Source organism: Eucalyptus grandis, chromosome 4 (assembly GCF_016545825.1).
Source record: "Eucalyptus grandis isolate ANBG69807.140 chromosome 4, ASM1654582v1, whole genome shotgun sequence".
Classification (NCBI taxonomy): Eukaryota; Viridiplantae; Streptophyta; class Magnoliopsida; order Myrtales; family Myrtaceae; genus Eucalyptus; species Eucalyptus grandis.
Window position 1 is genome coordinate 15,520,183 of NC_052615.1, and position 27,594 is coordinate 15,547,776.

The 27,594-nt window shown below is 40.0% G+C and overlaps 3 protein-coding genes across 3 annotated transcripts; all 3 read right to left on the bottom strand.

Moving 5' to 3' along the window:
- Window positions 1-1,663: 1,663 nt before the first annotated feature.
- Window positions 1,664-2,494, bottom strand: LOC104442743 (alpha-farnesene synthase-like). Its single transcript, XM_010056140.3, has 2 exons — window positions 2,252-2,494; window positions 1,664-2,084 (listed from the first exon to the last, which is right to left on the bottom strand). Exons 1-2 carry the CDS (start codon window positions 2,450-2,452, stop codon window positions 1,782-1,784), a joined length of 504 nt encoding a protein of 167 aa, XP_010054442.2. The 5' UTR covers window positions 2,453-2,494; the 3' UTR covers window positions 1,664-1,781.
- A 13,490-nt stretch (window positions 2,495-15,984) lies between these two features.
- Window positions 15,985-16,977, bottom strand: LOC120292672 (alpha-farnesene synthase-like). The gene is made up of 3 exons (XM_039310965.1): window positions 16,933-16,977; window positions 16,572-16,820; window positions 15,985-16,417 (listed from the first exon to the last, which is right to left on the bottom strand). The coding sequence occupies exons 2-3, from the start codon at window positions 16,770-16,772 to the stop codon at window positions 16,115-16,117; spliced, it is 504 nt and encodes a 167-aa protein (XP_039166899.1). The 5' UTR covers window positions 16,773-16,820; window positions 16,933-16,977; the 3' UTR covers window positions 15,985-16,114.
- LOC120292516 (alpha-farnesene synthase-like) lies at window positions 16,957-18,947 on the bottom strand. Its single transcript, XM_039310744.1, has 4 exons — window positions 18,701-18,947; window positions 17,616-17,988; window positions 17,156-17,374; window positions 16,957-17,074 (listed from the first exon to the last, which is right to left on the bottom strand). The coding sequence occupies exons 1-4, from the start codon at window positions 18,945-18,947 to the stop codon at window positions 16,957-16,959; spliced, it is 957 nt and encodes a 318-aa protein (XP_039166678.1).
- Window positions 18,948-27,594: the final 8,647 nt, after the last annotated feature.

The following is a 27,594-nucleotide window of genomic DNA, read 5'->3' on the forward strand; positions in this document are numbered from 1 at the left end:
ATTGTAACTTTGATTCTCCAATTATTAATGACTCATTTGTCACTGACTCTCCCATATAGTAGATATTGATATTCGGACCAAACCACTTATTGTCCTTTATTGTTCTCATTTATTTCTTTGATGCTTTCATGTTGATTTAATTGAAAAATCCTATATTTTCCACATTAAATTTACAACATGGGTCATAACAAATAAATGGACATGGAGGGAACAAAGAAGCATGGTTGTAGTGGGCGTGTCTTATTTACAAAGAAGTATGGTCTCTCTTATTTGTGCGGGCGTGTCTTATTTACAGTGACAAACACAACGTGATGAGTTCGGGATAAAGTCCCTACCACACACATTAATAAATTTGTATTTTTGAAAAATAGGAAACTACAATTATGACTAAGTTGAGTCAAATCGACACGGCCTTTCATTGAACTTCAAGTTTAATATATGTCACAACCTTTCTAGAGATGAACTACCCAGAAAAATTTAATGGATTACTAAGCATGTTACTTAGCACGGCCTCTCCTAAATCCTATCAAATGCAACTTGATATTTGATTTAATTATGAAATTTTTCTTACCTTTTAGAGCCGCCACTAATTGGTTACAGGTCGAATAATGGCCAATCTGCTCATTCCAAAGATCACATCCATACGTTTTGTATTTTGCTTTCCGACTATACACTTGGCTTGATCATGTTTCACTCTTGATTGCATCTAACCTGGCCGTGAATCTCTCTGCCATGAGTGGCCATATCTTTCCGCCCGTTTCTCCTTTCTTGCAAAAAATCACACATATTTAGCAGATATTGAATATATTTGCGGCGTCTACCCTTTTCATTATTAAGAATATGCCCTCGGGATCAAAGAACCAACCCTCTTAGTTAAGAACACCTTATGTGCAATGCACATGTAAAATTTTCGGCCACATCACGAAATTTGATGGGCATGATTGAAATTCAAGTTCAATGCAGTTTCTGTGGGTTTAATGCTAAAAATGCTCTTAACACCTATATGCAATTTAATTATTATTTTTTATTTAGGGGTCGAAATCAATCCCTAATTTTTCTATTAATGGGTCACCATAAATTAGGTGTCATAATATAATGGAAAGGATACTCTTTAAAATCAATTCAAGTACGACGGAGGTTGATTTCTTAACATATTTAGTTGACGCAAGTTGCAAATTTTGTCGTTTTCACCATGTCAATATAACATAAAATTCAAATCTACTAACTTGAAGAAGCATTTTCTATGGATAGAGACCAGATGACAAACTTTAAAGGGGAAAATGCATTGACATTTGATAAGGCTGTGTGTTAGTGGATAACGGATGCCACCAATAAAACCTCACAAATCGTCCTATAACAAGATGAGAAATTATGAGAAACGCATTCATTTTCCCATACCCATTGCGGTCCAACTATTTTTTTACGTGCAATTAACTTGATTCAATAGAATAAGTTTCATCATAATTTCGATTCTATTGAGAAAATAATGTACCGCCACTGGCCATTACAACATTCAATGTCACGTCAGATGAGAACAATCAGATTATTATGATCTCGAGTATCTCTTTTGAGAGTGCGATTTATGTGGATCAGACCGAGTAGGCATGTAGTTACTCTGTGCGATATTGTAAGATGGACATCTTGCAGATATTTGACCATTTTAAACCCAAGTAGATGATTATGCAGCTTAGGATACAATTTGCGCGTAGTACTCAATCTTTTGACTGGCAGCAGCTAGTCTACCTTATGCACTTGCTATGTGATTACATTTGCGCTTTATCTCAGTTAAGAGCGACAGGGTGAATCACTGCAGATAAGATTTGCCGCCTAATATCACCATCCTGGACGCCAAACCCATCTCCGAACTGGTAAAGCATATGTGCAACACGAGACGCGTTCACGGTGACATCAATGAAGGTTCGGACAAAGGGCGTCTCGACATTGCCAAAGCAATGAGCATTGATGCTCTTCCATGCCTGGTTTATCAGTTCCTTGATGTGCTTCCTAGCGACGTCTTCCGGAACATTCGCTTCTCGCATGTAACACACCACTGACGATGGAGCATCTCCTCTGTCTCTTTCGGCCTAATTGAACAAGTAAATCAATTTAATGTGCTTATCGGATTCGATCTCCTTGATTCAATTACACCATATGCCGTGTTAGTACAAGATTCTTTTCCCAGGCTACGAATTCTTAACATCATGTCAAATTCAGTTGGTAAATAACTTCGGCACAGAAGTTTGATAATTACCGTTGACGTTCCAAGGTCATTGCAGAGGCGAATTATCATGGACACATTGTAAATCAGATCCTTGTTTCTCTCCAACAAATCTGCTACATCCTCCAAATTCATATGTCCCACAAGGAAACTAGCGTGAGACATGATGAAAGGTCCTGAAGATGATGTCCACGCATTGCTCAAGTACTCTTCCAGCGATGGTGTGTAGCCCATATTGTCCCACTTTGCTTCAGTAAGTAAGGCTTTGCAGAAGTCTGCCCACTGTAAAAAGATGAGGGAAAAAAAAATACTTATTCAGAGATGATTAGTTATGCAAGGATAAAAAAAATTTGGGGTGACGTGCATATGTATGGAATTATCCACAAGTTTTTCTCTTACGGCTTTCGAGATGTGGTAGCACTAGATGCCAATCTTCATCTTTGCCAATATCATAAGCGATCTCATGAATAACATCGTTAAGCGCTCGGAAACACACCTTCATGCACTCGGGAAGCTGTTGAATCTGCTCCGAGTCCCATCTAGAAGCATCAGATATTCCAGTTAGAGAAAATAAACTCAACAGAGACGAAAGGAAGAGATTGGGAGGCATCATGGACAACCTGGTAATGGCGCTGGTAAAGCATTCCAACTCTTCCAACGAACCATAAAGGTCGTAGACATCGTCGATCACCAGTATCAAGAAGACGACTTTGGTGAGAGATTTGCGGAGCGAGCTGAGCCGTGTTTCCTGAGAGAGTCCAAGGGCACACAAGAAACTCTCGACCAGCCGATCCCTCGTGAAGTCCACGTGCTCCATGAGTCCCAGATCCCTCCACCACCTGAATTTACCGAAGCGACTAATCAGAATCAAAAGCTAGGAAAATCACATCATGTCTGGTAGAGATATCATCAAAATAGGCACGTTCCCAGGGTGAATTTAGACCATATATATCTCGACCGAGTCTGTTGACTTTTCTTCCTGAGATAAGCCGAAAATAGAACATGACATCCTTTAAATAGATGACCTTGGTCAAATGAATCGCTACATATTCTACATCATTTGTGAATATACATATAAATTACCTGGATATCTCTCTAAGATCTCTTTGGTGTGTGGCCTGGACCGTGTTGAAATTGAGCTTGGCAAGCTCAAGCAGATTGCTTTGCTTGTCCTCCCGCTGCTCGTACAAGCTTATTTGCCATTTGATGTCGAACCACTGGACCCTCCAATGCAACGGAAGCTCCAAAGCATGGACGGTGCATTTGAAGAGCCGACCATCCAAACTGGAGACTCTCTCGCGGAGAATCCCAGTTGAGAAGGTTTTCGCTTCATGCAAAATGTTTTCGCCTTCCAAAGCCAGATGTGAAGCCTCAAGAAGCTCTATCATAGCTTCAACATCTTCGCAATTGCTTCTATTGAATAAGATGCTTCCTTTTTGAAGCGTCTTAATTCATCTGATTACAGATTGAAAGTCAAAGATTTATGACCGGACGGAACCGAGAATAATTGCTGATAATACTCAAGATTAGAACTACGATGACTGATGACTCAGAAGATATTACCGTCAAGGAATAATGACACATGAGCTTTGAGTGGCTTATATGCATCCAATTTCATAGTACCTCTTTGTCCTTTCTCCATATCACGCAACGGGCTGCGAACACCAGATCTGGCTCGTCAGTAGCCAGATTTGGCCTTGCCGGCTGCCTGCTGGCTGCTAAGTCCTTTGCCAATTTTGAATTTTTTTTTTTTTTTTGAAAAAAAAAAAAAGCAAAAGTACTTTACAAATTGTGATTTTTCCAAACACTATTTAAACCAAGGTTGTTCTCCAATGCACTTTTAAATTACAATTGACAAAACACTACTTGCATTTCAAAAAACCCTTTAATGTAAAGGCTTTGGCATTTTCTCAAAAACTTTCTCCAAAAGCAAAACCAAATGCACCCTAAGTCCATATAGGTATGTTGATTGCTGGACTTTTACAATACGATGAATAAAAAAATTCAATTGTAATCTCAACAACTAATATTGATGCCGATGTGTGTCAACTTTTCAATGATATCTCTAAAAAGAACCAACTTTTGTATAGTAATCTTTAGTATTTGTAGGATTATCTATTGATTTTTTTGTTTTAATTTCTGTTGTGATTTGATAGTAACATCTTACACCTACAAATTCATACAGATCCATCTTTTGAACTCACTTTGTGAAACGATATGGCCATGCTGTCTAAGGAGTCTAAACCGAAGTGCACTGGCATAGAGATGTTCTTCCATGGTGAAAACGCCGTTGTTGTTGGACGCAACTCTTGCAAGAGCTTCTTTCATTTCATTTTCAAAAAGGTTGGACAACCCCAATTTGGTCATGCTGTCAATTAACTCTAACTTGGCAAGTGAATCGACTGATTTTGATAACATTGGCTTTACTTCCTCCACGAGCCCTTCCATCCGTTCCTTTATTCCTTCTTTCTGCAGAATTGAGCCGTATTTGTTAGATCAAAATCTACCTTGAAAAGGCTTCAGATAATTCAATCTATACAGCAATGCCAAGATGTTTTTACTTTAGTATATGCATATGTAGAGCTATATGAATTGGTTTTGATACATCATATGATAGCTCAAGTCTGGATGCGATGGTTGATGCATATGATAACACTGACCAAAACTCTAATATTGCTTGTTACATCAAATAGATACATGCATCGTGATGTTACAAATAAATTTGGAGCAAAGTACTATTTCAAACATCAATATGCGTCTCATGTGCAAATACTTGCATGATTGCATGCCAACGTCCATTCACTCGTATGAGGAAGACATGGCTAGAGTTAAAAAGGACAATAAAATAGTGCGGAAGCTACAAATTATAATCTTACGAGGTCGTGTTTGCTGCTAAGTGACTGCAGGAAATCGTAATTCCAAATGTTAGGCTTATAATTGGCCGATCTTCTTTGATGCATCGTGCCCACGACTTCCGGCTGATTCGCTGGGCATGTTTGGATTTGGGCTTGTTCTGTTGTGTACTCCATGACGCGTGAGTGAAAGTTGAGAAGAATGGTGAGATCACGAATTTCTACAAGTTTTTTTTTTTTTTTATGGAATGAGCATGAGTATTGTTAAGCACAATCCTTCGATTTATATAGGCAAGTTCGAGGGGAGTGTTGATGGGGCTTGAGAGCAACTGTTTCAATTTAGTTCTCACGACGAGCCCCACACGGCAACCTCGGTACCGGTTCCTGCCTCCGGCCACATGTTGAGAGCACGTCAAAATATCTTGAAACCAAATCTTAGAAGCTTGTTCGGGGTAAGGCCAAACCAAACTAGATATGTCTACAAATGCCTATCTGGCAAAACGCAACCCACATTCGTCTAGCTAAAAATCGAATTCAAGAAATCAGTTGGGAATAAAGTGGGTGCACAATTAATCATTGTTTGTGTTGATAAATATGTCTCGAGATTGAAATCATTGAACGAAACCTGAGTTCGTATTGGAGTCGGTCTCCTGGGATTAATATAGGTTCTCTAATTAGGTTGTTGTTTTTTTTTTTTTGGGCTTTGTGCCTTGGTTTGTGCCAAGAATGTGTAGAAAAAATTTTCTCGTGAGTTTTGTTCACTTTTGCACCTAAATTGGAGAAACCTTTTGTCATTGATCAGTTTTGTGTATTCTTTTTGTAAGATTGAGAGATTGTTTTGTTAAGAATTGTGAGGGCTAAACACTATACAAGCTACTAGAAACGTTTGAGTAACTTAAATGTGTTTGTAATGTCCATTCTTTCACTAGATCTATAATGAAATTCGATATTTCTCTTCCAAAAGTAATTCACACCCCCAAATTATGTATGTCTCATTTACCTTTCAATTTTCTAGATTATTAGGCTGCGCATGACAAAATTTTTGAAACGGAAATTGATTTCTGGCTAGAAATCAATTTCTTAATTTCTATTCTTCGGACAAGTTTCTGAGCAAAGAAACCCGTTTGATAACGACTCAAAATTTCTATTTCTGAAACAGAAATCCGTTTGATAACAGAACAAAATTTCTATTTCTAGGAATAGAAATTAATTAGATAACAACATAGGAAATCCTCAAATACAAAATAATAGTCGAAATAATATTAATACATTACAAAAGTTAAAAATACAATTTCATGAAATTTTCGGCATATTATTATCCCTTGCCATTTTATTAGCAATTATTTTCCTAAGCGTATTTATTTGGTTTCTCTCCTCGGTCAATGTATCGTTTGCAAGCTCATCCTGCATAGGTTCAAACAAGTACTGTGAAAGCATGAATATGGGTGCCATCAATGGCGCCTATATAGCCTTGTCATTTTATCAAAAACTAGTATTATACAAGATTATCAACAAAATAAAATTAATGGTGTAAAGGAATATATAAGAATTCTACCTTAAAGTAACGTTCATGGTTAGGAACCAATTGGGGGAAGGTCGCTTTATTTTGATTCTCGAATTGAATCAGTCTAGTTGCTCATCCCTAATTTATTTATTGTTGCTCAATGAACCTTTAATGGCCCTTGCATAGCAAAGAGAGAAATTCTCTTGAATCTATTGCCTTCGAATTAAAATTCAAGATTGTGTAACAATCTAATTATTTGATTTTGCAAGAATTTTGAATCCGTAAAAAATAAGGTTAAATTTCTAGGCACGTTTTTTATTTATCTATTACGTAAGAACTTTTTCTTCAACTGGCCATGCGCGTGCCTTTTCTAGGAGGAAAGAGCCCCATTGTTTTTAAGTAAGCATTTAAGAACTTTGGTCATTTTTGAAAATTGGGGACCCATTCGATTGCCTTTCATCCTAAAGAGGAAGTTATCAAAAAAAATGCAAAAAAAAAAAAAAAAAAAAACACAAGCAAAATAAGAAAAAGAAAATTAGCAATAATTTGTGAAGTTGTGGTTATGAGTGAATTAAGTTAGCAAGAAAGCACAATGTTCTTTTATATAGTTTGATTTCAGTTTCTGATTTATATTTCAGAAACTGAGAAATTAAAAATTTCAGCTTCCGATTTCTTCAATTTCTCTATTTCTGGAATAGAAATCTGTTTTAGAAATAGAGAAATCAAATTGCGTTACCAAACGGAATTTCCAAACCTGTTCCGGGGAACAGAGAAACAGAGAAATCGAGAAACAGAAATTTTGGCATGTGCGCCCTTATTGTCTGATCTCATGTTTTTTCACAAGAAATTGCACTTGCAGAGACTAAAGAAAGAGCTCTTAGTCTACCCGAAGCGAAGTAAAGTCAAGAGAAGAGGTGGTCATTCATTAATTTCTTGGCATGATTCAATATGAAACTAGTAGAGGATCCGTGCCTCCCTCTAGATTGAAAAATTAGTTTCTATGCTTTACTTTATGATATTAAATGCCAAATTTGTTGTGATTTATGTGCCTATGTTCCCTCTAGTTGAATTATTCAAAATCTTTAATCTAACTTTGTTTTCATACAAAAATAACTCAATCTACCTTCCACGCACACATACATATGGATTTTCTTCATGACAAGTTAGTGTGTATTAATGGAATTAATGATGATTTTTTTTTTTTTTTGGTTTGTTGATTATGCTAAACTTTTTTCTTATATGTCATATTATAACTCTCAACACACTCTCAGACTTTTGTCATGTCTTTTTATAGAGTGTGGGAGTCGAATTCCACACTTGAAACTAAAGGTTCACATCCCTAGCCCCCAAAAAACTTTTTTTTCATGTGAGAAAAGTGGCTACTGGCGCAACACCTGTGATTAATTATGCTAAACTTAGAAGGCTATAACGTTAGTCAAACCTTATTAGGCTAAATAAACAAGATGAATAAATGCATGGAACAAAAAAGTACGTGAGACATGTCACAAGTGGATAGTGATTTTTCACCGACGGGAGACCTACTCCAGGTGTTTATGTTGGAAATCGGCGTCGCAGTGGAAGTGGACCACGTATTTTGCAATTATGTCGGGAGCTATAGAAATCAATTGAAATAAAACGAGAACAAGAAAAATAAAAGGACACCCGAAATTTACGTGGTTCGGTCTGAATGTCGGAACCTACGTTCACGGGAAGAGCCAACAAATCAATCCACTATAAATTGGAGAATTACAGGATTACAATCACACACATGCACTCAAGTGTTTTCCAACCCTACTTTATACCCGGTACCCACGGTGTTTAACAAAACAACTCAATGGACTCAACTCACCACAAAACCTCTCTGAGCTCAAGCCTCTCACTCTCTCTCGAGTTCTTTTGCTCTCTCTCTCTGCCGAGTTCTTTTGCTCTCGCTGTCTGCTTCTGCGTCGACGTCTTCTCCTTTTTAGCGAGGAGGGCAGAAAGACAGGACAGAACATAAAATTAAATGGCGTCATTAAATGCAGCGCAGGCGCCCACAAGACAAGCCCACAATCGGCACCGAACGCCCACCATATTGCGGATCGTGCATGTGCATGGGCAAGCATTTAATGAGGCAAAAGAGAGTCAACAAACGTGCGCCTATGATCATTGAAGATAACCGTGAGCTGAGGTGGGCGGCCGTCTTCGAATTTCTTGTTCATGGAGAGAAGCAAGCGTATGACCATCATGCACTGACACACGTAAAATAGCTTCTCCCTTCTCTCTTTCTTTATTCTGCCATCCCTCTTTCTTTATCAATAAAAAACAATAGAAGCCCACAAATGAGAAACCGTGAAAGAGGGAATTCGGCGCCTACAAGTGCTGACCAACTTTATTCTTCTACAAGCATGCATGCACATGGCCATGTGCATGCATTTAATGACGTAGAAGAATTGGACGATCACCCCTTCAGATTTCATGCTGACAAATGAGAAGAATCCCATGGATTGAAGACTTTATTTCCAACGCCAAGGGTTTGAATCTTTTTTGGCTCTTATCGCGCGCTCCTTATTTTTAATTAAATGCTTCACGGACGTTTTTCCTCGTTCCAGCGTGAAAATGTTTTGTGCGTATTGGGTATCATATAATGAATTCAAACTTGAGACATAATTTAACAATTCTCCACCTTGGCTCAACGTTTGAAGCCAAGTTATAGTGCTTATTTTTCATGCTCGACTCTCCCAACGCCCCGATGGGCGCTCATACTCTACAGACGCCAATCGAGCTCATACAGAGCTCGAGCTTTGCTGAAGGAACATGCTTCATCATCATATCTACTAGGTTCTTCGCTGTTGCTATTTTCTTCACAATAATTTTACCCTTCGCTATGACATCTCGGATGAAATGGTACTTGATGTCGATATGTTTTGTTCGCCCGTGATATATTGGATTGTAAGCCAAATATATCGCACCTTGATTGTCACAATGTATGGTGACACTTTTCTGCTCCAGTCCAAGGTCCAAGAGCAAACCCCTTAGCCATATCGACTCCTTTGCAACAAAGGTTAGTGCCATGTACTCTGCCTCAGTCGAAGACAATGCAACATCATCTTGTAAAGACGCTTTCCAACTTATTGCACCACCTGCTACCGTAAACACGTACCCTGCTAACAATCTGCGATCATCCAAGTTACCGGCATGATCCGAATCCACGTACCCTGTGGTCTCATTGCCATTGACATTCCTCCGATACATAATGCCGACGTCTGCTATCCCCTTTAGATATCTGAGGATCCATTTCACGGCTTCCCAATGAGCCTTACCTGGGTGCTTTATGTAATGGCTGACAACACTTATAGCTTGTGAAATGTCAAGTCTAGTACATACCATAGCATACATAATACTACCAACTGCACTAGAATAAGGAACATGGGACATATGTTCCTCCTCCTCCTCAGTTTACAGTGATAACTTATCAGAAAGTTTAAAATGTGCAGCTAAAGGAGTACTTACAGATTTTGCTAACTGCATATTGAAACGTGCCACGATCTTCTCAATGTATTTCTTTTGAGACAAACGCAACGTTCCTGCAGCTTTGTCACGCAATATTTATATACCCAATATTTTCTTAGCAGCACCTAATTCTTTCATTTCAAACTCAGCACTCAACTGCCGCTTCAACACATCAATATCAGACATATGTTTAGCTGCTATTAACATATCGTCAACATATAATAGCAAATAAATCAAAGACCCATCCTCCAATCTCCTAAAATAAACACAACTATCAAACTGACTTTTCGAATAATCTTGACTAGTCATGAAAGCATCAAAACGCTTATACCACTGTCTAGGAGATTGTTTCAATCCATACAAGGATTTCTTCAATAAGCAAACATGGTCTTCCTTACCTGAAATAGCAAATCCCTCAGGCTGCTTCATGTAAATTTGTTCCTCCAATTCACCATGAAGAAATGCCGTTTTCACATCTAGCTGCTCCAGCTCAAGATCCTATGTAGTAACTAAGGCAAGTAATAAACGAATAGAGGTATGCCTTACCACAGGAGAGAACACTTCATTGTAGTCGATGCTCTCTCGTTGAGTATACCCCCTCGCAACAAGTCTCGCCTTAAACCTGGCTGCCTCTACACTGGGAATGCCTTCTTTCCGTTTGTAGACCCAATTGCATCCGACAATTTTCTGACTTTTGGGTACTTTGACCAATTCCCATGTCTGATTCCGATAGAGTAATTCTATTTCTTCACTCATAGCCTCTAGCCACTGTGATGACTTAGCACTAGCCATCGCCTCAGAATAGGATGAAGGATCATCCATCTCCACCTCATTACCTACAGTTAATGCATAGGCAATATCAGAATAACCATAACGTACCGGTGGTTTAATTTGCCTTCTTTGTCTGCCCGTGGCTATGTTGTGTTGTGGCTCTGCTGGTTGTTCAGTATCACCGTCTTCAGGAATTGTGGCCTCATCTGCAATCTCTTCCTCTGTTACCTCTGAGGTCTTTGGAGACTCCGCTTGAATCTCCACCTCACTTATGACACCATGATCCGTTTGCTCTACTGGTTGAGTCTCAAGATTCCTCTTTTGAAGCATTGCATTCTCGTCGAAGATCACGTCTCTGCTGATTAGAAAACCGAGTGATCTGGGATCAGTGCACCACAACCGGTAGCCTTTCACCCCTTGTGCATAACCCAGAAATATGCACTTCTTCTCTCTCTGCTCAAGCTTACCATCTCTCGCATGAGCATACGCAGGACATCCAAATATTCGTAATCCAGAGTAATCAACAGGTTTCCCCGACCATACTTCCTCAGGAGTCTTCCACTCAATAGCAGAAGATGGAGATCGATTAACCAGGTAACACGCCATATTTATTGCTTCGGCCCAAAATTCCTTGCCCAATCCTGCATGTGAAAGCATGCACTGAGCTCGCTCGAGTAGAGTTATGTTCTTCCATTCTGCTACGCCATTCTGATGTGGTGTCCCGGGAACTGTGCGTGTCTCACAATCCCTTCCTTTTGGCAGAACTTGGTAAAGTCCTTACCACAGAACTCCATGCCATTATCAGTTCTCAGACACTTGATTTCTTTACTTGACTGCTTCTCAATCAATGCCTTAAAATTCTTGAACTGATCAAATACCTTGGATTTGTGCTTCAGGAAGTACACCCATAACTTCCATGAGTAATCGTCGATGAATGTCAGCATATATCTGGCACCTCCTTTCGATGCAACTGGAGACGGTCCCGAAACATCTGAATGAATGTATTTGACTGGTTGCTTGGTCGAATGTAGAGCTATACCAAATTTGACACGACACTGCTTCTCGAAGATGCAGTGCTCACACAGGTCCAGCTTTCCTGTCTTCTAACCTTTCAGCAACCCCTTCTCACTCAACATCGTCATACCTGCCTCACTCATATGTCCCAATCGCATATGCCATAACTGAGTCAAATTTGAGTCTGACTCACCTGATGAAACTACAGCAACTCCGGTCACGGTTTCTCCCAATAAATGATAGAGAGAATTCGCCTTCTTCCCTTTTATCACTGTCAGGGCACCTCGAGAGATTTTCAGCACTCCACCTTCAGCTATGTATTTGCACCCAAGGTCATCGAGTGTTCCCAAAGAAATAAGGCTCTTCTTGAGCTTTGGTACATGTCTTACGTCTGTCAATGTCCGTTCTACGCCATCATGCATTTGGATCCGAACTGTTCCTATCCCCACAACTTCGCAGGCTGCATTATTCCCCAAAAGAACTCTACCACCATCTGCAGTTTGGTAGGTAGTGAGCCAATTCTTATGAGGAGTCATATGATAGGAACATCCAGAATCTAGCACCCATTCGTCTCCTGACAAGCTCGTAGATACACATAGGACAGCTTCGGCATCACTGGTACTCTCCTCGGCAACATTCGCCACACTGCTTGTGGCATTTTTGCCAAACACCTTTATTTCTTAACTTTGGACAATTTCTCCTTATGTGCCCCTCCTCGTGACATTCGAAGCACTTCACGTGACCTTTTGATTTTCTATGTCGCGGCTTTGACTTGCTTTTGCTTTGGCTTCTGTTGCTGGGCCTCCGATGTTGGTCTCTACCTTGAATCACCAGTCCACGCGCTACATCTTGCGTTAGACTGTCATCACGCAACTTTCTCTGCCGCTCCTTTGAAAACGGGGCAGATTTTACCTCCTCTGAGGTAATCATAGTACGCCCCTGTAACAAGGAGTCGGTAAAGTGCTCCCATGACTCCGGTAGAGACCCAATAACATCATGCCTTGTTCTTCATCATCTAAAATCTTGCCAACATCTTCAAGTCCATCATGAGTTTATTAAACTCATCTAGGTGGGATCTAATGGACGTACCTTCAGTATATCGAAACTGGAACATTCTCTTCAGCATATATAAGCGGTTGTTCAAACCCTTCTTTACATAGAGGGCCTGAAGTTTAGCCCATAATGCTGCGGCATCCTCCTCCTCGGCTACCTCTATTAACACTTCATCTGATAAGTTCAACGGGATGATGCTCTTGGCATTCTCCATTAGCTCGTCCTTTTCGGAATCTTGCATTGTTTCGGGCAACTGAGCCTTGCCCTCCAATGCCTTGGCTAATCCTTGAGTTTTTAATAGCGCCTTCATCTTGACGCTCCACAACCCAAAGTTGATCCTCCCGTTAAATTTCTCAATTTCTACTTTTGCTCCAGACATAATTGCAAAGTCTTAGCTCTGATACCAATTGTTGGAAATCGACGTCGCAGCGGAAGTGGATCGCGTATTTTGCAATTATGTCGGGAGCTATAAAAATCGATCGAAATAAAACGAGAACAAGAAAAATAAAAGGCACCCGAAATTTACGTGGTTCGGTCCGAATGTCGGAACCTACGTTCACAGGGAGAGCTAACAAATCAATCCACTATAAATTGGAGAATTACAGGATTACAATGACACACATGCACTCAAGTGTTTCCCAGCCCTACTTTATACCCGATACCCACGGTGTTTAACAAAACAACTCAATGGACTCAACTCACCACAAAACCTCTCTGAGCTCAAGCCTCTCACTCTCTCTCGAGTTCTTTTGCTCTCGCTCTCTGCCGAGCTCTTTTGCTCTCGCTGTCTGCTTCTGCATCGACGTCTTCTCCTTTTTAGCGAGGAGGGAAGAAAGACAGGACAGAACATAAAATTAAATGGCCTCATTAAATGCAGCACAGGCGCCCACAAGACAAGCCCACAATCGGCACCGAACGCCCACCATATTTTTAGGCATGCATGCGGATCGTGCATGTGCATGGGCAAGCATTTAATGAGGCAGAAGAGAGTCAACAAACGTGCGCCTATGATCATTGAAGATAACCGTGAGCTGAGGTGGGCAGCCGTCTTCGAATTTCTTGTTCATGGAGAGAAGCAAGCGTATGACCATCATGCACTGACACACGTAAAATAGCTTCTGCCTTCTCTCTTTCTTTATTCTGCCATCCCTCTTTCTTTATCAATAAAAAACAATAGAAGCCCACAAATGAGAAACCGTGAAAGAGGGAATTCGGCGCCTACAAGTGCTGACCAACTTTATTCTTCTACAAGCATGCATGCACATGGCCATGTGCATGCATTTAATGACGTAGAAGAATTGGACGATCACCCCTTCAGATTTCATGCTGACAAATGAGAAGAATCCCATGGATTGAAGACTTTATTTCCAACGCCAAGGATTGAATCTTTTTTGGCTCCTATCGCGCGCTCCTTAATTTTAATTAAATGCTTCGCGGATGTTTTTCCCCGTTTCAGCGTGAAAATGTTTTGCGCGTATTGGGTATCATATAATGGATTCAAACTTGAGACATAATTTAACAGTTTATGCTCTTTTAACCTCGTACCTCGTACGAGCAATGTTAGTCACTTGTCTACATGTTAGTCACTTGTCTATAATGATTTTTCATTCGATGGATGGTGATTTGAGTTGATGACCAAGCGTTGACCATTGATGTACGCAATTAAAGCAAATACCGTACTCCAAGAGTTCAATCATTTTCATACCAACGATGATATAAAACGAGTTTGTCAGTTTTGACTTTTCTCGATCGATCATTAATTGTCTCAACTGAAAAATTAAAGCACTACCAAAATAATGGGAATCTCTCTAATCGAAACATGATCGTGATATCACTCATTTATGGGATTATGAATGAATCTTTGCATGCCTTATCATCTCACTTTAAGTAAAAGCTCAATCTTTTCAATTCGACATATAATAACATGGTTTCGGTGCAGTATTTCCATCTTAAATTTATTTCATGTGGATGATTCCTTATTCATCGATTCACATGCCATCTTCATCACACTCTTCATTTAAAAATGAGGTGTTGATTCCGCATTCGTCCCATTCCCTTTTTTCCCCTTTCATTTCAGCATTTGAGATACGATGTCAATTTATGCTCTCAAATGTTTCCAAGACACAATACGGGGAACTGTTTTCGATTCTTTCAAAAATTCCCAAAGTTTTACCCCATAGATTTGGATGTACGATAGAAACTAACACTCTAAACAATGAAAGAGAGCATGCTCATTGTTAGAATAATGGGGTTATGCAATTAATCTCGAATGCATGCCGATAATGTTGGAATGAGTCTGGGCATCACGTGGGAGTGTCGGCACTAAAGTAAAAAAAATCGTCCTAGGAGCATGAGAGAGACGTGCCACACTAACATTTGCACATCGATCTGACGTTGGATTGCGACGGGCGTCCAGGTTACCCCTTTCAAGAAGATACATGTCCACTGATGGCTAAGCGACTGCAACGGCCTGAAAATGAAGAAAAGTCAGGGGACCTACCGATTCATTGCATTGCCGGGCCACACGCCACATGGCCACATTCAGCTGATGATCCAATTCTAGTACAGTAGATCGAGATACTCTATCGCCTTAACAAGAACTTTCTCCTTGGGAAATAACGTCCGGAGAGCACCAAGATTTTTCAAATCACGCATGGTCGAGGCTTTACTAATTCAAGAGAAGGACATAAGCGTGTGCTTCGAGTTTTATTGATTAGGTGGCAAAAGAAGAAGTTTACAAATGAGAAATGATTTGGTGACAGCCTGTGAGAATAACAATCTATTCTAAATCACAAAAAAATCAAATAGCAAATAATTATAAAATATTATAAAATTCACTCCATCAAAAATTTATAACTCACAACAAGTTATTATTTTCAAAGTAAACCAAAGACTGTTATCCTAGCAAAAAAATAATGTACCATTACTGGCCATTTACAACATTCAATGTCGCATCAAATGAGAAGGGTCAGATTAGTACGATCTTGAGTATTTCTTTTCAGAGTGCAATTCATGTGGATCAGACCGACTACGAACATGGTTACTTTGTGCGATATTGTAACATGGACATCTTTCAGAGATTTGGCCATTGTAAACCCAAGTAAATGATTATGCAGCATAGGATACAATTTGCGTGGAGTACTCAAATCCTTCGACCGGCAGCAGCTAGTCTAGCTTACGCACTTGCTTTGTGATTACACTTGCGCTATCTCAGTTAAGAGCGAGAGGGTGGATCACTGCAGATAAAATTTGCCGCCTAATATCACCGTCCTGGACGCCAAACCCATCTCCGAACTGGTAAAGCATATGCGCAACGCGAGCCGCGTTCACGGTGACATCAACGAAGGTTCGGACAAAGGGCGTCTCGGCATTGCTGAAGCAATAAGCATTGATGCTTTTCCATTCCTGGTTTATCAATTCCTTGATGTGCTTCCTAGCGATGTCTTCCGGAACATTCGCTTCTCGCATGTAACACACCACCGACGATGGAGCATCTCCTCTGTCTCTTTCGGCCTAATTGAACAAGTAAATCAATTTAATGTGATTATCAGATTCGATCTCCTTGATTCAATTACACCATATGCCGTGTTTTTTTCGCAGGCTAAGAATTCTACATCATCTCAAATTCAGTTGGTTTATAACTTCAGCGCAGAAATTTGATAACTACCGTTGACGTTCCAAGGTCGTTGCAGAGTCTAATTATCATGGACACATTATAAATCAGATCCTTGTTTCTCTCCAGCAAATCTGCTACATCCTCCAAATTTATATGTCCCACAAAGAAACTAGCGTGAGACATGATCAGTGGTCCAGAAGATGATGTCCACGCATTGCTCAAGTACTCTTCCAGCGATGGTGTGTAGCCCATGTTGTCCCACTTTGCTTCAGTAAGTAGGGCTTTGCAAAAGTCTGCCCACTGTAAAAAAATAAGGAAAAAAATACAAATTCAGAGATGATCAATAATGTAAGGATAAAAAAAATTTGGGGTGGCATGTGCATATGGAATTATCCACAAGTTTTTCACTTACGGCTTTCGCGAGATGTGGTAGCACTCAATGCCAATCTTCATCTTTTCCAATATCATAAGCGATCTCGTGAATAACATCGTTAAGTGCTCGGAAACACACCTTCATGCACTCGGGAAGGTGTTGAATCTGCTCCGAGTCCCGCCTAGAACCATCAGATATTCCAGTTAGAGAAAATAAACTCAACAGAGACGAAAGGAAGAGATTGGGAGGCATCGTGGACAACCTGGTAATGGCGCTGGTAAAGCATTCCAACTCTTCCAACGAACCATAAAGGTCGTAGACATCGTCGATCACCAGTATCAAGATGACGACTTTGGTGAGAGATTTACGGAGCGAGCTGAGCCGTGGTTCCTGAGAGAGTCCAAGGGCACACAAGAAACTCTCGACCAGCCGATCCCTCGTGAAGTCCACGTGCTCCATAAGTCCCAGATCCCTCCACCACCTGAATTTACCGAAGCAACTAATCAGATTCAAAAGCTAGGAAAATCACATAATGTCTGGTAGAGATATCTTCAAAATAGGCACGTTCCCAAGGTGAATTTAGAGCGTATATATAGACCGAGTTTGTTGAGTTTTCATCCTAAGATGAGTTGAAAATAGAACGTGACATCCTTTAAGCAGATGACCTTGGTCGAATGAATCGCTACATTTTCTACATCATTTGTGAATACATATAAAATTACCTGGATATCTCTCTAAGATCTCTTTGGTGTGTGGCTTGGACCGTGTTGAAATTGAGTTTGGCAAGCTCAAGCAGATTGCTTTGCTTGTCCTCCCGTTGCTCGTACAAGCTTATTTGCCATTTGATGTCAAACCACTGGACCCTCCAATGCATCGGAAGCTCCAAAGCGTGTACCGCGCGTTTAAAGAGCCGACCGTCCAAACTGGAGACTCTCTTGCGAAGAATCCCAGTTGAGAAGGCTTTCGCTTCATGCAAAATGTTTTCACCTTCCAAAGCCAGATGTGAAGCCTCAAGAAGCTCTATCATAGCTTCAACATCTTCGCAATTGCTTCTATTGAATAAGATGCTTCCTTCTTTGAAGCTCCTTAATTCATCTGATTACAGATTGAAAGTTAGATTTATGACCGGACAGAACCGAGAATAATTGATGATAATACTCAATATCAGCGTAAAGGAGTGAATAACGACGATGAGCTTTAAGTGGCTTATGTGCATCCAATTTCATCATACCACTATGGGGACGACACTTTCTTCACCGTCTAATCTACAATTACATTTTCTTTGTCCTTTCTCCAGGTCGCGCAACGGGCTGCCGGCGTCAACAGCCAGATTTGGCCTCGGCGGCTGCCCGCTGGCTGCTAAGTCTTTGGCCGGTTTTGAATTTAGAAAGAAAAGTAAGTTACAAAGTGTGACTTTTCCAAATATCGTTTAAACTAAAGTTGTTTCTCAATGCACTTTTAAATTACAATTGATCAAACAGTACTTGTAATTCGAAAAATTCCTTTAACCTCAAAGTTTTTGTATTTTCTTAAAGACTTTCTTCAAATGCTGAACCAAATATATCCCAAGTCCATATAGGTATGTCGGTTGCATGACTTTTCCAATATGATGAATAAAAAATTCAATGATATCTCAACAAGTGATATTGAAGTCGATATGTGTCAACTTTTCAATAATATCTCTAAAAAGAACCGACTTTTGTATAGTAATCTTCAGTGTATGTAGGATTTTTTATTTTATTTTTTGGTGATTTGATAGTAACATCTTACACCTACAAATTCACACAGGTCCATATTTTGAACTCACTTTGCGAAATGATATGGCCATGTTGTCTAAGGAGTCTAAACCGAAGTGCACTGGCATAGAGATGTTCTTCCATGGTGAAAACATCATTGTTGATGGATGCAACTGTTTCAAGAGCTTCTTTCATTTCATTTTCAAAAAGGTTGGACAACCCCAGTTTGGTCATGCTGTCAATTAACTCTAACTTGGCAGTGAATCGACTACTTCCGATAAAATTCGCTTTACTTCCTCCACGAGCCCTTCCATCCATTCCTTAATTCCTTCTTTCTGCAGAATTGAGTCATATTTGTTAGATCAAAATCTACCCTGAAAAGGCCTCAAATAATTCAATCTATAGAGCAATGCCTAGATGTTTTTACTTTAGTACATGCATATGTAGAGCTATATGAATTGGTTTTGGTACATCATATGATAGCTATAAATCAAGTCTGAATGTGATGACCGATACATATGATAACACTGACCAAAACTCTAACATCGCTTGCTACGTTTAATAGGTACATGCATTGTAATGTTTCAAATGAATTTAGAGCAAAGTACTACTTCAAACATCAATATGCGTCTCATGTGCAAATAATTGCACGATTGCATGCCAATGTCCATTCGCTCATACAAGGAAGAGATGGCTAGAGTTAAAGAGAACAATAAGATAGTGCGGAAGCTACAAATTACAATCTTACGAGGTCATGTTTGCTGCTAAGCGACTGCAGGAAATCGTAATTCCAAATGTTAGGCTTATAATTGGCTGTTCTTCTTTGATGCATCGTGCCCACGACTTCGGGAAAATTCGCTTGGCATGGTTTGAACTGGGCTTGCTGTGTTCCGTACTCCATGACGCGTGAGCGAAAGTTGAGAAGATTGGTGAGATCGCAAATTTCTACAAGTTCTACGATGGAATGAGTGAGTATTGTTGAGCACAATCCTTCGACTTATATAGGCGAGTCCGAGGGGCAGTGTTGATGGGGTTTGAGAGCAACTTTTTTAATTTGGTCCTTACGACAAGCCCCGCACGGTAACCTCGGGATTGGGTCCCGTCTCCGGCCATACGTTGAGAACACGACAAGATCTCTTGAAACCAAATCTTAGAGGGCTTGTTCAGGGTTAGGCCAAACCAAGCTAGAGGAATCTACGAACAAAACGCAACCACATATGTCTAGCCCAAAAATCAGATTTTGAGAAATCAGTTGGGAATAAAATGGGTGCCCAATCTGTACATGTTGACCAGGGTGCGCAATTAATCATTGTTTGTGTTGATAAATATGTCTTGAGGTTGAAACCATTGAACGAAACCCAAGTTCGTATTGGAGTCGGTCTCATGGGATTAATATAAGTTTTCTAATTAGTTTTTTCCTTTTCTTTTTTTGGCTTTGTGCCTTGGTTTGTGCCAAGGATGTGTAGAAAAATTATTCTCATGAGTTTTGTTCACTTTGCACCTAAATTGAAGAAACCTTTTTTGTCATTTATCAATTTTGTGTATTGTTTTGTAAGATTGAGAAATTGCTTCCTTAATAATTGTGAATACAAGCTACTAGAAACGTTCGAGTAACTTGAATGTGTTTGTAATATCCATTCTTTCACTAGATCTATAATGAAATCCGATACTTCACTTCCTAGAGTAATTCACACCCCCGAATTATGTAAATTCGATGTCTAGTTTACCTTTTAATTTTCTAGTTTATTATTGTCTGATCTCATGTTTTTTCGCAACAAATTGCACTTGTTCGGTCATTAATTTCTTGGAATGATTCAATATAAAACTAGTAGAGGATCCGTGCCTCCCACAAGATTTGAAAAATTAGTTTCTATGCTTTACTCTATGATATTAAGTACCAAATTTGTTGTGATTTCTGTGACTATGTTCCCTTTAGTTGAATTAATCAAAATCTTTAATCTAACTTTGTTTTCATACAAAAATAACAGAATCTACCTTTCACATACACATATATATGGATTTTCTTCACAACAAGTCAGTGTGTATTAATGGAATTAATGAAGATTTTTGTTTTGGCTTGTTGATTATGCTAAACTTTTTTTTGGGATAAGTACATTAATGGTGTCATAAGTTGTGTAAGGCACTCACTTTGGTGCCAAAAGTTTCCATCGGATCACTTAAGTGCCAAAAAATTTGAAAAACGCTCACTTTGGTGCCAACGCCGACGAAATTGGCCAGAAATCCGACATGACCATTTTTTATTAATTTTTGAAGTCAACATGGCTCGTCGGAGAGTTGAGTCAGCATCCAAATACCAAAACGACGCCGTTTGGCATCTTTCCCCCAACTTTAAAACCCTAATCCCCAAATTGAGAGAGAGGGAAGGCTCGTCTTCGTGTCTTCTTCTTCCTCGAAGACCCACACCAGCAACGGCACCAGCATGGCACCAGCAACACCACCGGCAGCACACCAGCAATGACGCCAGCAACAGCAGCGCACCAGCAGCCCCTTCGACCCATCTTCTTCCTCCTCCTCCTCCGCCCTCGCCTTTGATTTTTCCCGCAACAATCTCAGTCTCTCCTCGCTCACCTGGTCGAGCAACTACAATGGTGGCTAAGCGACGGTGGCCGAGCAGCGACGGTGGCCGAGCGACGGCAGGCGAACGACAGTGGCCGAGCGGCAGAAACCCTGATTTTTCCCCATGTGAGCCAAACGGCGTCGTTTCCATGAAGCCATCCATGTAGGACGGCAAAACGACGTCGTTTTCTTAAGGAGGACCGAAAACGACGTCATTTAAAGGCCTATCGATTTTTTTTTTTTAAATCATTTTGGTCGGAATCTTTCGCCGGTGGCAGCAAAGTGAGCGTTTTTCCTTCGATTTGGTACTTAAGTGATCCAACGGAAACTTTTGGCACCAAAGTAAGCGCCATACACAACTTATGACATCATTAGTGTACTTATCCCCCTTTATATATATATATATATATATATATATATATATATCATACTCTAACTTTTAACCACTCTCATAATTTTTCCCTGCCCTTTTGCAAAATGTGGAAGTCGAACTCTACACTTAAAATTAAACGTACCCACTCCTTACCCCTCTAAAAAGTCAAGGAATCGAAATTCCGACCTTCCCTTTTTCACGTAGGAAGAGTGGTAATCTGGCACAACTCTTGTAATTAATTATGCTAAACGTAGAAGGCTAGAAGGTTAGTCAAACCTTACTAAATAAACAAGATGAATAAATGCCTAGAACTAAAAAGTACGTGGGACAACGTCACATGTGGATAGTGATTTTCCAACAATGGGAGGCCCTCCTCAAGTGTCTATGCTCTTTTAACCTCATACGAGGGTCGCCTGTGGCCGGGCCAAAGAAGAAGAAAAAAAAAAAAAAAAAAAATTAAAAATTATATTTAAAAAATAAAAATAATTAACATTCGATTTTTAAAAATAATTATTTTAAAAATTATAAAAACTATCCATCAAATTTATGTTGTATAAAACTATTTTAGCAATGCCATTTTAATATATATATATATATATATATATATATATATATATATATATAAGAAATAAGTTTTCTTAAGTTTAGTTAAATGGGTCGCGTATGAGTCGAGTATAGGTCGGGTTGTGTATAGGTCAAAAAATTTGTATTGTAATAAATGAGTCATAAACAGGTTAAATGGGTTGATTTGGGTCGGACTATTTATGACTTGACCCGAACCCAATCCGACCCACCCTTTTTAACGAGTCTAGAAGTACGTAATTAAAGCAAATAGTAAGAGAGTTTTTATCCCGCACTCCAAGAGTTCAATCATTTCCATACCAATAATGATATAAAACAATTCCTAGCAAAAAATAATAATAGTAATGATATAAAACGAGTTTCTGTGTTTTGACTTTTGGGGCAATGTTGATACAGCATCGCCCAAATGGGAATTCTCTGTAATCAAACCATGGCCGCAATATCACCTATTTACGGGATTATGAAAGGCCGTTGCATGCACTGCCGCATTCCAAGTAAAAGCTCAATTTCGATCGGATATAATAATATGGTCGTTCCATCGAAAATTTTATTTCACAAGAATGATTTATTATTTATCGATTCACGTGTCATCTCCGTCACACTCTTTATTCAAAAGGAGGTGTCAATTCTACATTCATTGTGTTCCATTTTTCCCTATCATTTCAGCACTTGAGGTACGGTGTCAATTTATGTTCTCAAACATTTCCAAGACACGAAACATGGAACTATTTTCATTTCTTTCGAAATTTCTCAAAGTTCCTCCCCCCAGCGAAAAAATAAATAAATTGGGCGTACGATGGAAACTAACACTCTAAACAATGAAAGCAAACATGCTCATTTTTATAATTAATGGGTTATGCATTCAATCTCGAAAGCATGCCAATAACGTTGGACTGAGCCCGTGCGTCAGGTGGGAGTGCTAGCGCCTCACATGTGAGCACGAGCACTATTGTAGAAAAGTCATCCTCGGAGCATGAGAGACATGTACCACGCTAACACGTGCGCACCGATCCAATGTTGGATTGCGATGGGCATCGGGGTTACCCCTTCCAAGAAGATGCTTGTTCATTGATGGTTAAGCGATTGTAGCAGCCTGAAAACGAACAAACGTTAGGGGACCTACCGATTCATTGCATTGCTGGGCCACACATTATATGGCCACATTCAGCTGATGATCTGATTCTAGTGCAGTAGATCGAGATATTTTAGGGAAAAGTATCAAAATAGTCCTAAATTTTTTGTATTGGTACCAATTCAGTCCTAAACTTTTTAATTGGACCAATTTAGTCCTAAACCTTTTTCACGTTGGTATCAATTCAGTCCATCCGGCTAATTTAAGCTGGAGAATACTAACATGGTCACTGGCGATCTTATATGGCGCCACGTGGACAAATATTATAATTTTTTATATATTTTTTTAGATTTTTTAAATTCTTTTTTTCTCTTTTTTTTTTTCCTTTTCTTCTTTTTATTTTTTATTTTTTCTCTTTTCTCTTTACCCTTGGCCGATGAGGTCGCCGACTGGCCGACCATCGCCGGCCACAGGTTGGTCGAGGCGAGGGGCCCCGCGCCCTCCCAGCCACTGGCGAGGGCTGCCACACCCTCACCGGCCACAGGCGAGGGCGCGGTAGCCCTCGCTCATGGCGGGCGAGGGTGTGGCGGCCCTCGCCCAAATCCAGGCGAGGGCGCGGCCCTCCGCAATTTCAAGCCTTGTAGCTATCGGCGAAGGAAGCGGTGGTGGTCGAAGCTCGTGTCGGCATTCTCACAAACATGTCTCGTGCAAGACACAACTGCTCGCGGAAGGAAGTGTGCGTGCATGCGTGCGGGCAGGAGAGAGAGAGAGAGAGAGTACCGTTGAGCTTGATTGAGAGAGAAGGAAGAGACGCTTCGTAGCTAGAGGAGACGAGATGCCCCGTTGCCGCACCCTCGCTTGGATCCGGGCGGGGGCCGACGCCCTCGCCGTGGCCGGCGAGGGCGCAGGCCCCTCGCCCGACCAGCTTGTGGCCGATGATGGTCAGCCGGCCGGTGACCTTGACGACCAAGGGTAATGAGAAAAGAAAAAAAAAAAAAAGAGAAGAAAAGGAAAAAAATATAAAAAATATAAAAAATATAAAAAAATTATAATATTTGTCCATGTGGCACCACATAAGACCGCCGGTTGCCATGTCAGCATTTTCCAGCTTAAATTTGCCGAATAGACTGAATTAGTGCTAATGTGAAAAGGTTTATAATTAAATTGGTTCAATTAAAAAATTTAGGATTGAATTGGTACCAATACAAAAGGTTTATAATTACTTTGGTACTTTTCCCGATATTTTATCACCCTAATAACGCCCTCATGAACTTGGCATATCCTTGATGTGACTCCACTTTGCTCCGCGGTGCACCATTTGAATATCTCTTTCTCAATCAGTCGATCTGAAACTTCGAACGGTACATGCATGAGAAGCCAAATGAGAACGTGATGTACTGAAATTCCCTGAGCTTTCCATTGGACAAGCAGAGAGTCCGGCCCCTGACATGTCGATCAACGGAAACCAAGCCTATACGACAACTTTCTCCGGGAATCTCCGACACTTTTCAAATCACTCATGGTCGAGGCTTTACTCATTCAAGAGAAGGACATAAGCGCGTGCTTCGAGTTTTATTGATTATGTCGCATTAGAAGAAGTTTACAAAAGAGAAATGATTGATTTACAACCTTTAGTTTATTGTGAAAATAACAATCTATTATGACCATAAAAAAAATCAAATAATAAATAATTATAAAATATTATAAAGTTCATTCCTTCAAGAATGTGTGACTCACAATAAATTATTATTCCCAAGGTAGACCAAAAACTATTATATTAGCAAAACCCTTAACAAATTTAACTTTGTAAAACTTCAATACTCTCGTTTCCATATTCAATCGGTCCTTGTAGGAACCTAAGTTTCCGTTCACTATCTCGAAAATTCAGTTACTGCTTATTTAACAAATGGTAAAGTCACATAGAGGATTTCACATGTATCTAACCAAGTTTTTAATAAACTAAATATCTTAATTTTTTGGTAATAAACATGTTCAGAAAAGGTGATTAATTAGTTGAGCCATGTCTTAACTAGGGCTGAACGGTTCAGTTCGGTTATGATATCCATGATACCCGAACTGAACCAAATACAAAGGACTTAAGCAAACCGTGACCCAAACTGACCCAAGAACTGAATCTAAACCGGTTACAGTTCTAGTCAATTCTCTTTTTTATAGGTTTTATCCCCTTGTCTTCTTCAGCTTCACTGCACGGTGCACAATCATTCTCAACCCAAGAGCAGTCCCCACTCTCTCTAATCATATTTTGTCTAGGATAAGAATAGGAAGAGTGCTATAACTTTCATACAATTCTTACTTGAGTGTCGTAACTTATTTTTCACTCACTTTAATGCCACATCAAAGTAAAATTAATTATTTAAGTATCATTTCAGGCAAATCATCCTATGTTGATTTTTTAATCAATTTTCCTTTCCACATGGATTTTTTTTAACATTTCTTCGTTTTTTTATTATTTCTTGATATTTTATTTATTTATTTTGAATTTTTTATTTTGCATATTTCTTTTCCTTTTGTTTTTGCTTTTTTTCAATGCTGGTGAGGGTCGCTTGCCCGCTGCGAAGGCCTCACCCTCGGTTGGTGTGGCCATGAAGGCCCCAAATGAGGTCATCCCCAATTGCAAGCAAGGGTCTTCACTAGCGAACGATGATCCCGCAAAGGCCTCGCTAACCACAGGCAAGGGCATGAAGGCCCTTCCTAGATATGGGCAAGGCCACGCTCACCCGCAACCAACCCAACCCAAATCAAACCAAACCAAATCAAGGTAGAAACTTTTCTATTTGCTATCCGAACCAAAAAGGCCTGAATTTTTTTGTTTGGATCGATTCAATTCGTTTTGGCACCGATCTTAACCTTGTCTGATCTACACTGATCTTAAAGATAAGTTGTCAACTAATTTAGTATACTTTTCCATATTTTTTTCCACATTTATGGTGCGTTTGGAAGAGGCTTGAGGGGATGACTTTGCATTCAGACCAAAGGCCTTATCTCCAAGGACTTGGGATTTCACAAGCAAGCTTTCTGTCTCTCCTGTTGCTATTTTGCAAAGTAAAAAGCATGAGACCTGCGAAGACTACTCCCACCAACAGCCGCACAGTGCACGACCCCTAGTCAACCACCAGTTCCGACCATTAGATACGAGCGTGCCGTCGCGCAGAGAAGGATGCCTTACAGATATTAAGAATATTTCGCATCATTTTCCACGTAAAGAAAATGGGGATATTAGTTGTTATTCAAAACAAGACTGACGAGATGCGAGATTAGCATTGGAAGCACACCCGAGGTGCACCAATTTCCTCAAGATCACTCAATTCTTATATCAAGATAAATAAATAATTAATTAATTATATGCAGAAGAGAAATGTGAAATTTCTGTATATTTCAATGTGTTCCAATAAAAAGTATACAAGCATTGTATGTTTTATTAGATGAGACTATCTAAAGTATCAGGGTAATAAAATATCTATCAAAATCAATCATGGATATACACAATTCTAAGAGATATAGAGAATTAAACAAAATATAAGAAACAAATATAACAATACGCATCGTCCTCTCCTCCATTCGTCTTCTCTTTCCCCATCACTTTTAGCATTTAAGATATGACATCAAACTTTCCAAATAAGATGGCAACATCAGTGGAATGAGTCTGACTACTACATGGAAGTGTTAGCACTACCGTGTCCTCCTGTTGACTTGGAGGCATTAGCCACGGAGAAGTCATCCGAGGAGTGTGAAAGAGACATGCCATGATTTTCACGACATGGCCCGCGGTGCGCCATTTGAGTGTCTCTCGATCAAGTACTCGCTAGACGCTTAGGACAACGCGTCTATAATGAGCCAAATGCGAAAGTGATGCACCATTCGAACGTTTCTTGATAAAGTCCTCACACAGAAGCTTAGGGTCATGCGTCCACAGTAAGCCAAATGTGAATGTGATGCATGAGAGAATCTGTTGGTTGAGCTTTCAGAATCAGAGGCCAGCAAGGCAAGGCAATGCTCGAGCTCGCTGGGGTGTGCAAGCTTGACCTTAGTTGATCTAGAGAGGTGGAGCCTCGCCTGAGGCTCGCGGCTCGAGCTAGCAGGGTTTGGGCTGAGGTAGAACTTTGCTGGCTCTCTCCTGTGGTTATCGTGACTTAACTTTTCTGTCCAGACCGGAAATTACATAAGTATAAGGGAACTGCCTAAAGAACAGGCTTACAACCCTCAATTAGGTGCGGGTTTTCTCAGGCCCATACATTGTGCAACATTAAGATATTCGATGTCAAGTCAAACTGATACTATGAGAATTTTCAAATGACGAGTTGCTATTAACCTACTAGGGTCGGGAAACTTTATTTTATCAT

What these genes read in the sequence shown, in the direction of transcription:
- LOC120292672 (XM_039310965.1), bottom strand. Translation starts at nt 16,772, where the DNA reads ATGGGCTACACACCATCGCTGGAAGAGTACTTGAGCAATGCGTGGACA. An exon ending in ACGACCTTGGAACGTCAACG is followed by an intron (nt 16,418 to 16,571) that starts GTAGTTATCAAA and finishes TTGTTCAATTAG; the next exon opens with GCCGAAAGAGACAGAGGAGA.
- LOC104442743 (XM_010056140.3), bottom strand. Translation starts at nt 2,452, where the DNA reads ATGGGCTACACACCATCGCTGGAAGAGTACTTGAGCAATGCGTGGACA. An exon ending in ATGACCTTGGAACGTCAACG is followed by an intron (nt 2,085 to 2,251) that starts GTAATTATCAAA and finishes TTGTTCAATTAG; the next exon opens with GCCGAAAGAGACAGAGGAGA.
- LOC120292516 (XM_039310744.1), bottom strand. Translation starts at nt 18,947, where the DNA reads ATGGATGGAAGGGCTCGTGGAGGAAGTAAAGCGAATTTTATCGGAAGT. An exon ending in TGGCCATATCATTTCGCAAA is followed by an intron (nt 17,989 to 18,700) that starts GTGAGTTCAAAA and finishes ATCTGTAATCAG; the next exon opens with ATGAATTAAGGAGCTTCAAA. An exon ending in TTTACCAGCGCCATTACCAG is followed by an intron (nt 17,075 to 17,155) that starts GTTGTCCACGAT and finishes TGATGGTTCTAG; the next exon opens with GCGGGACTCGGAGCAGATTC.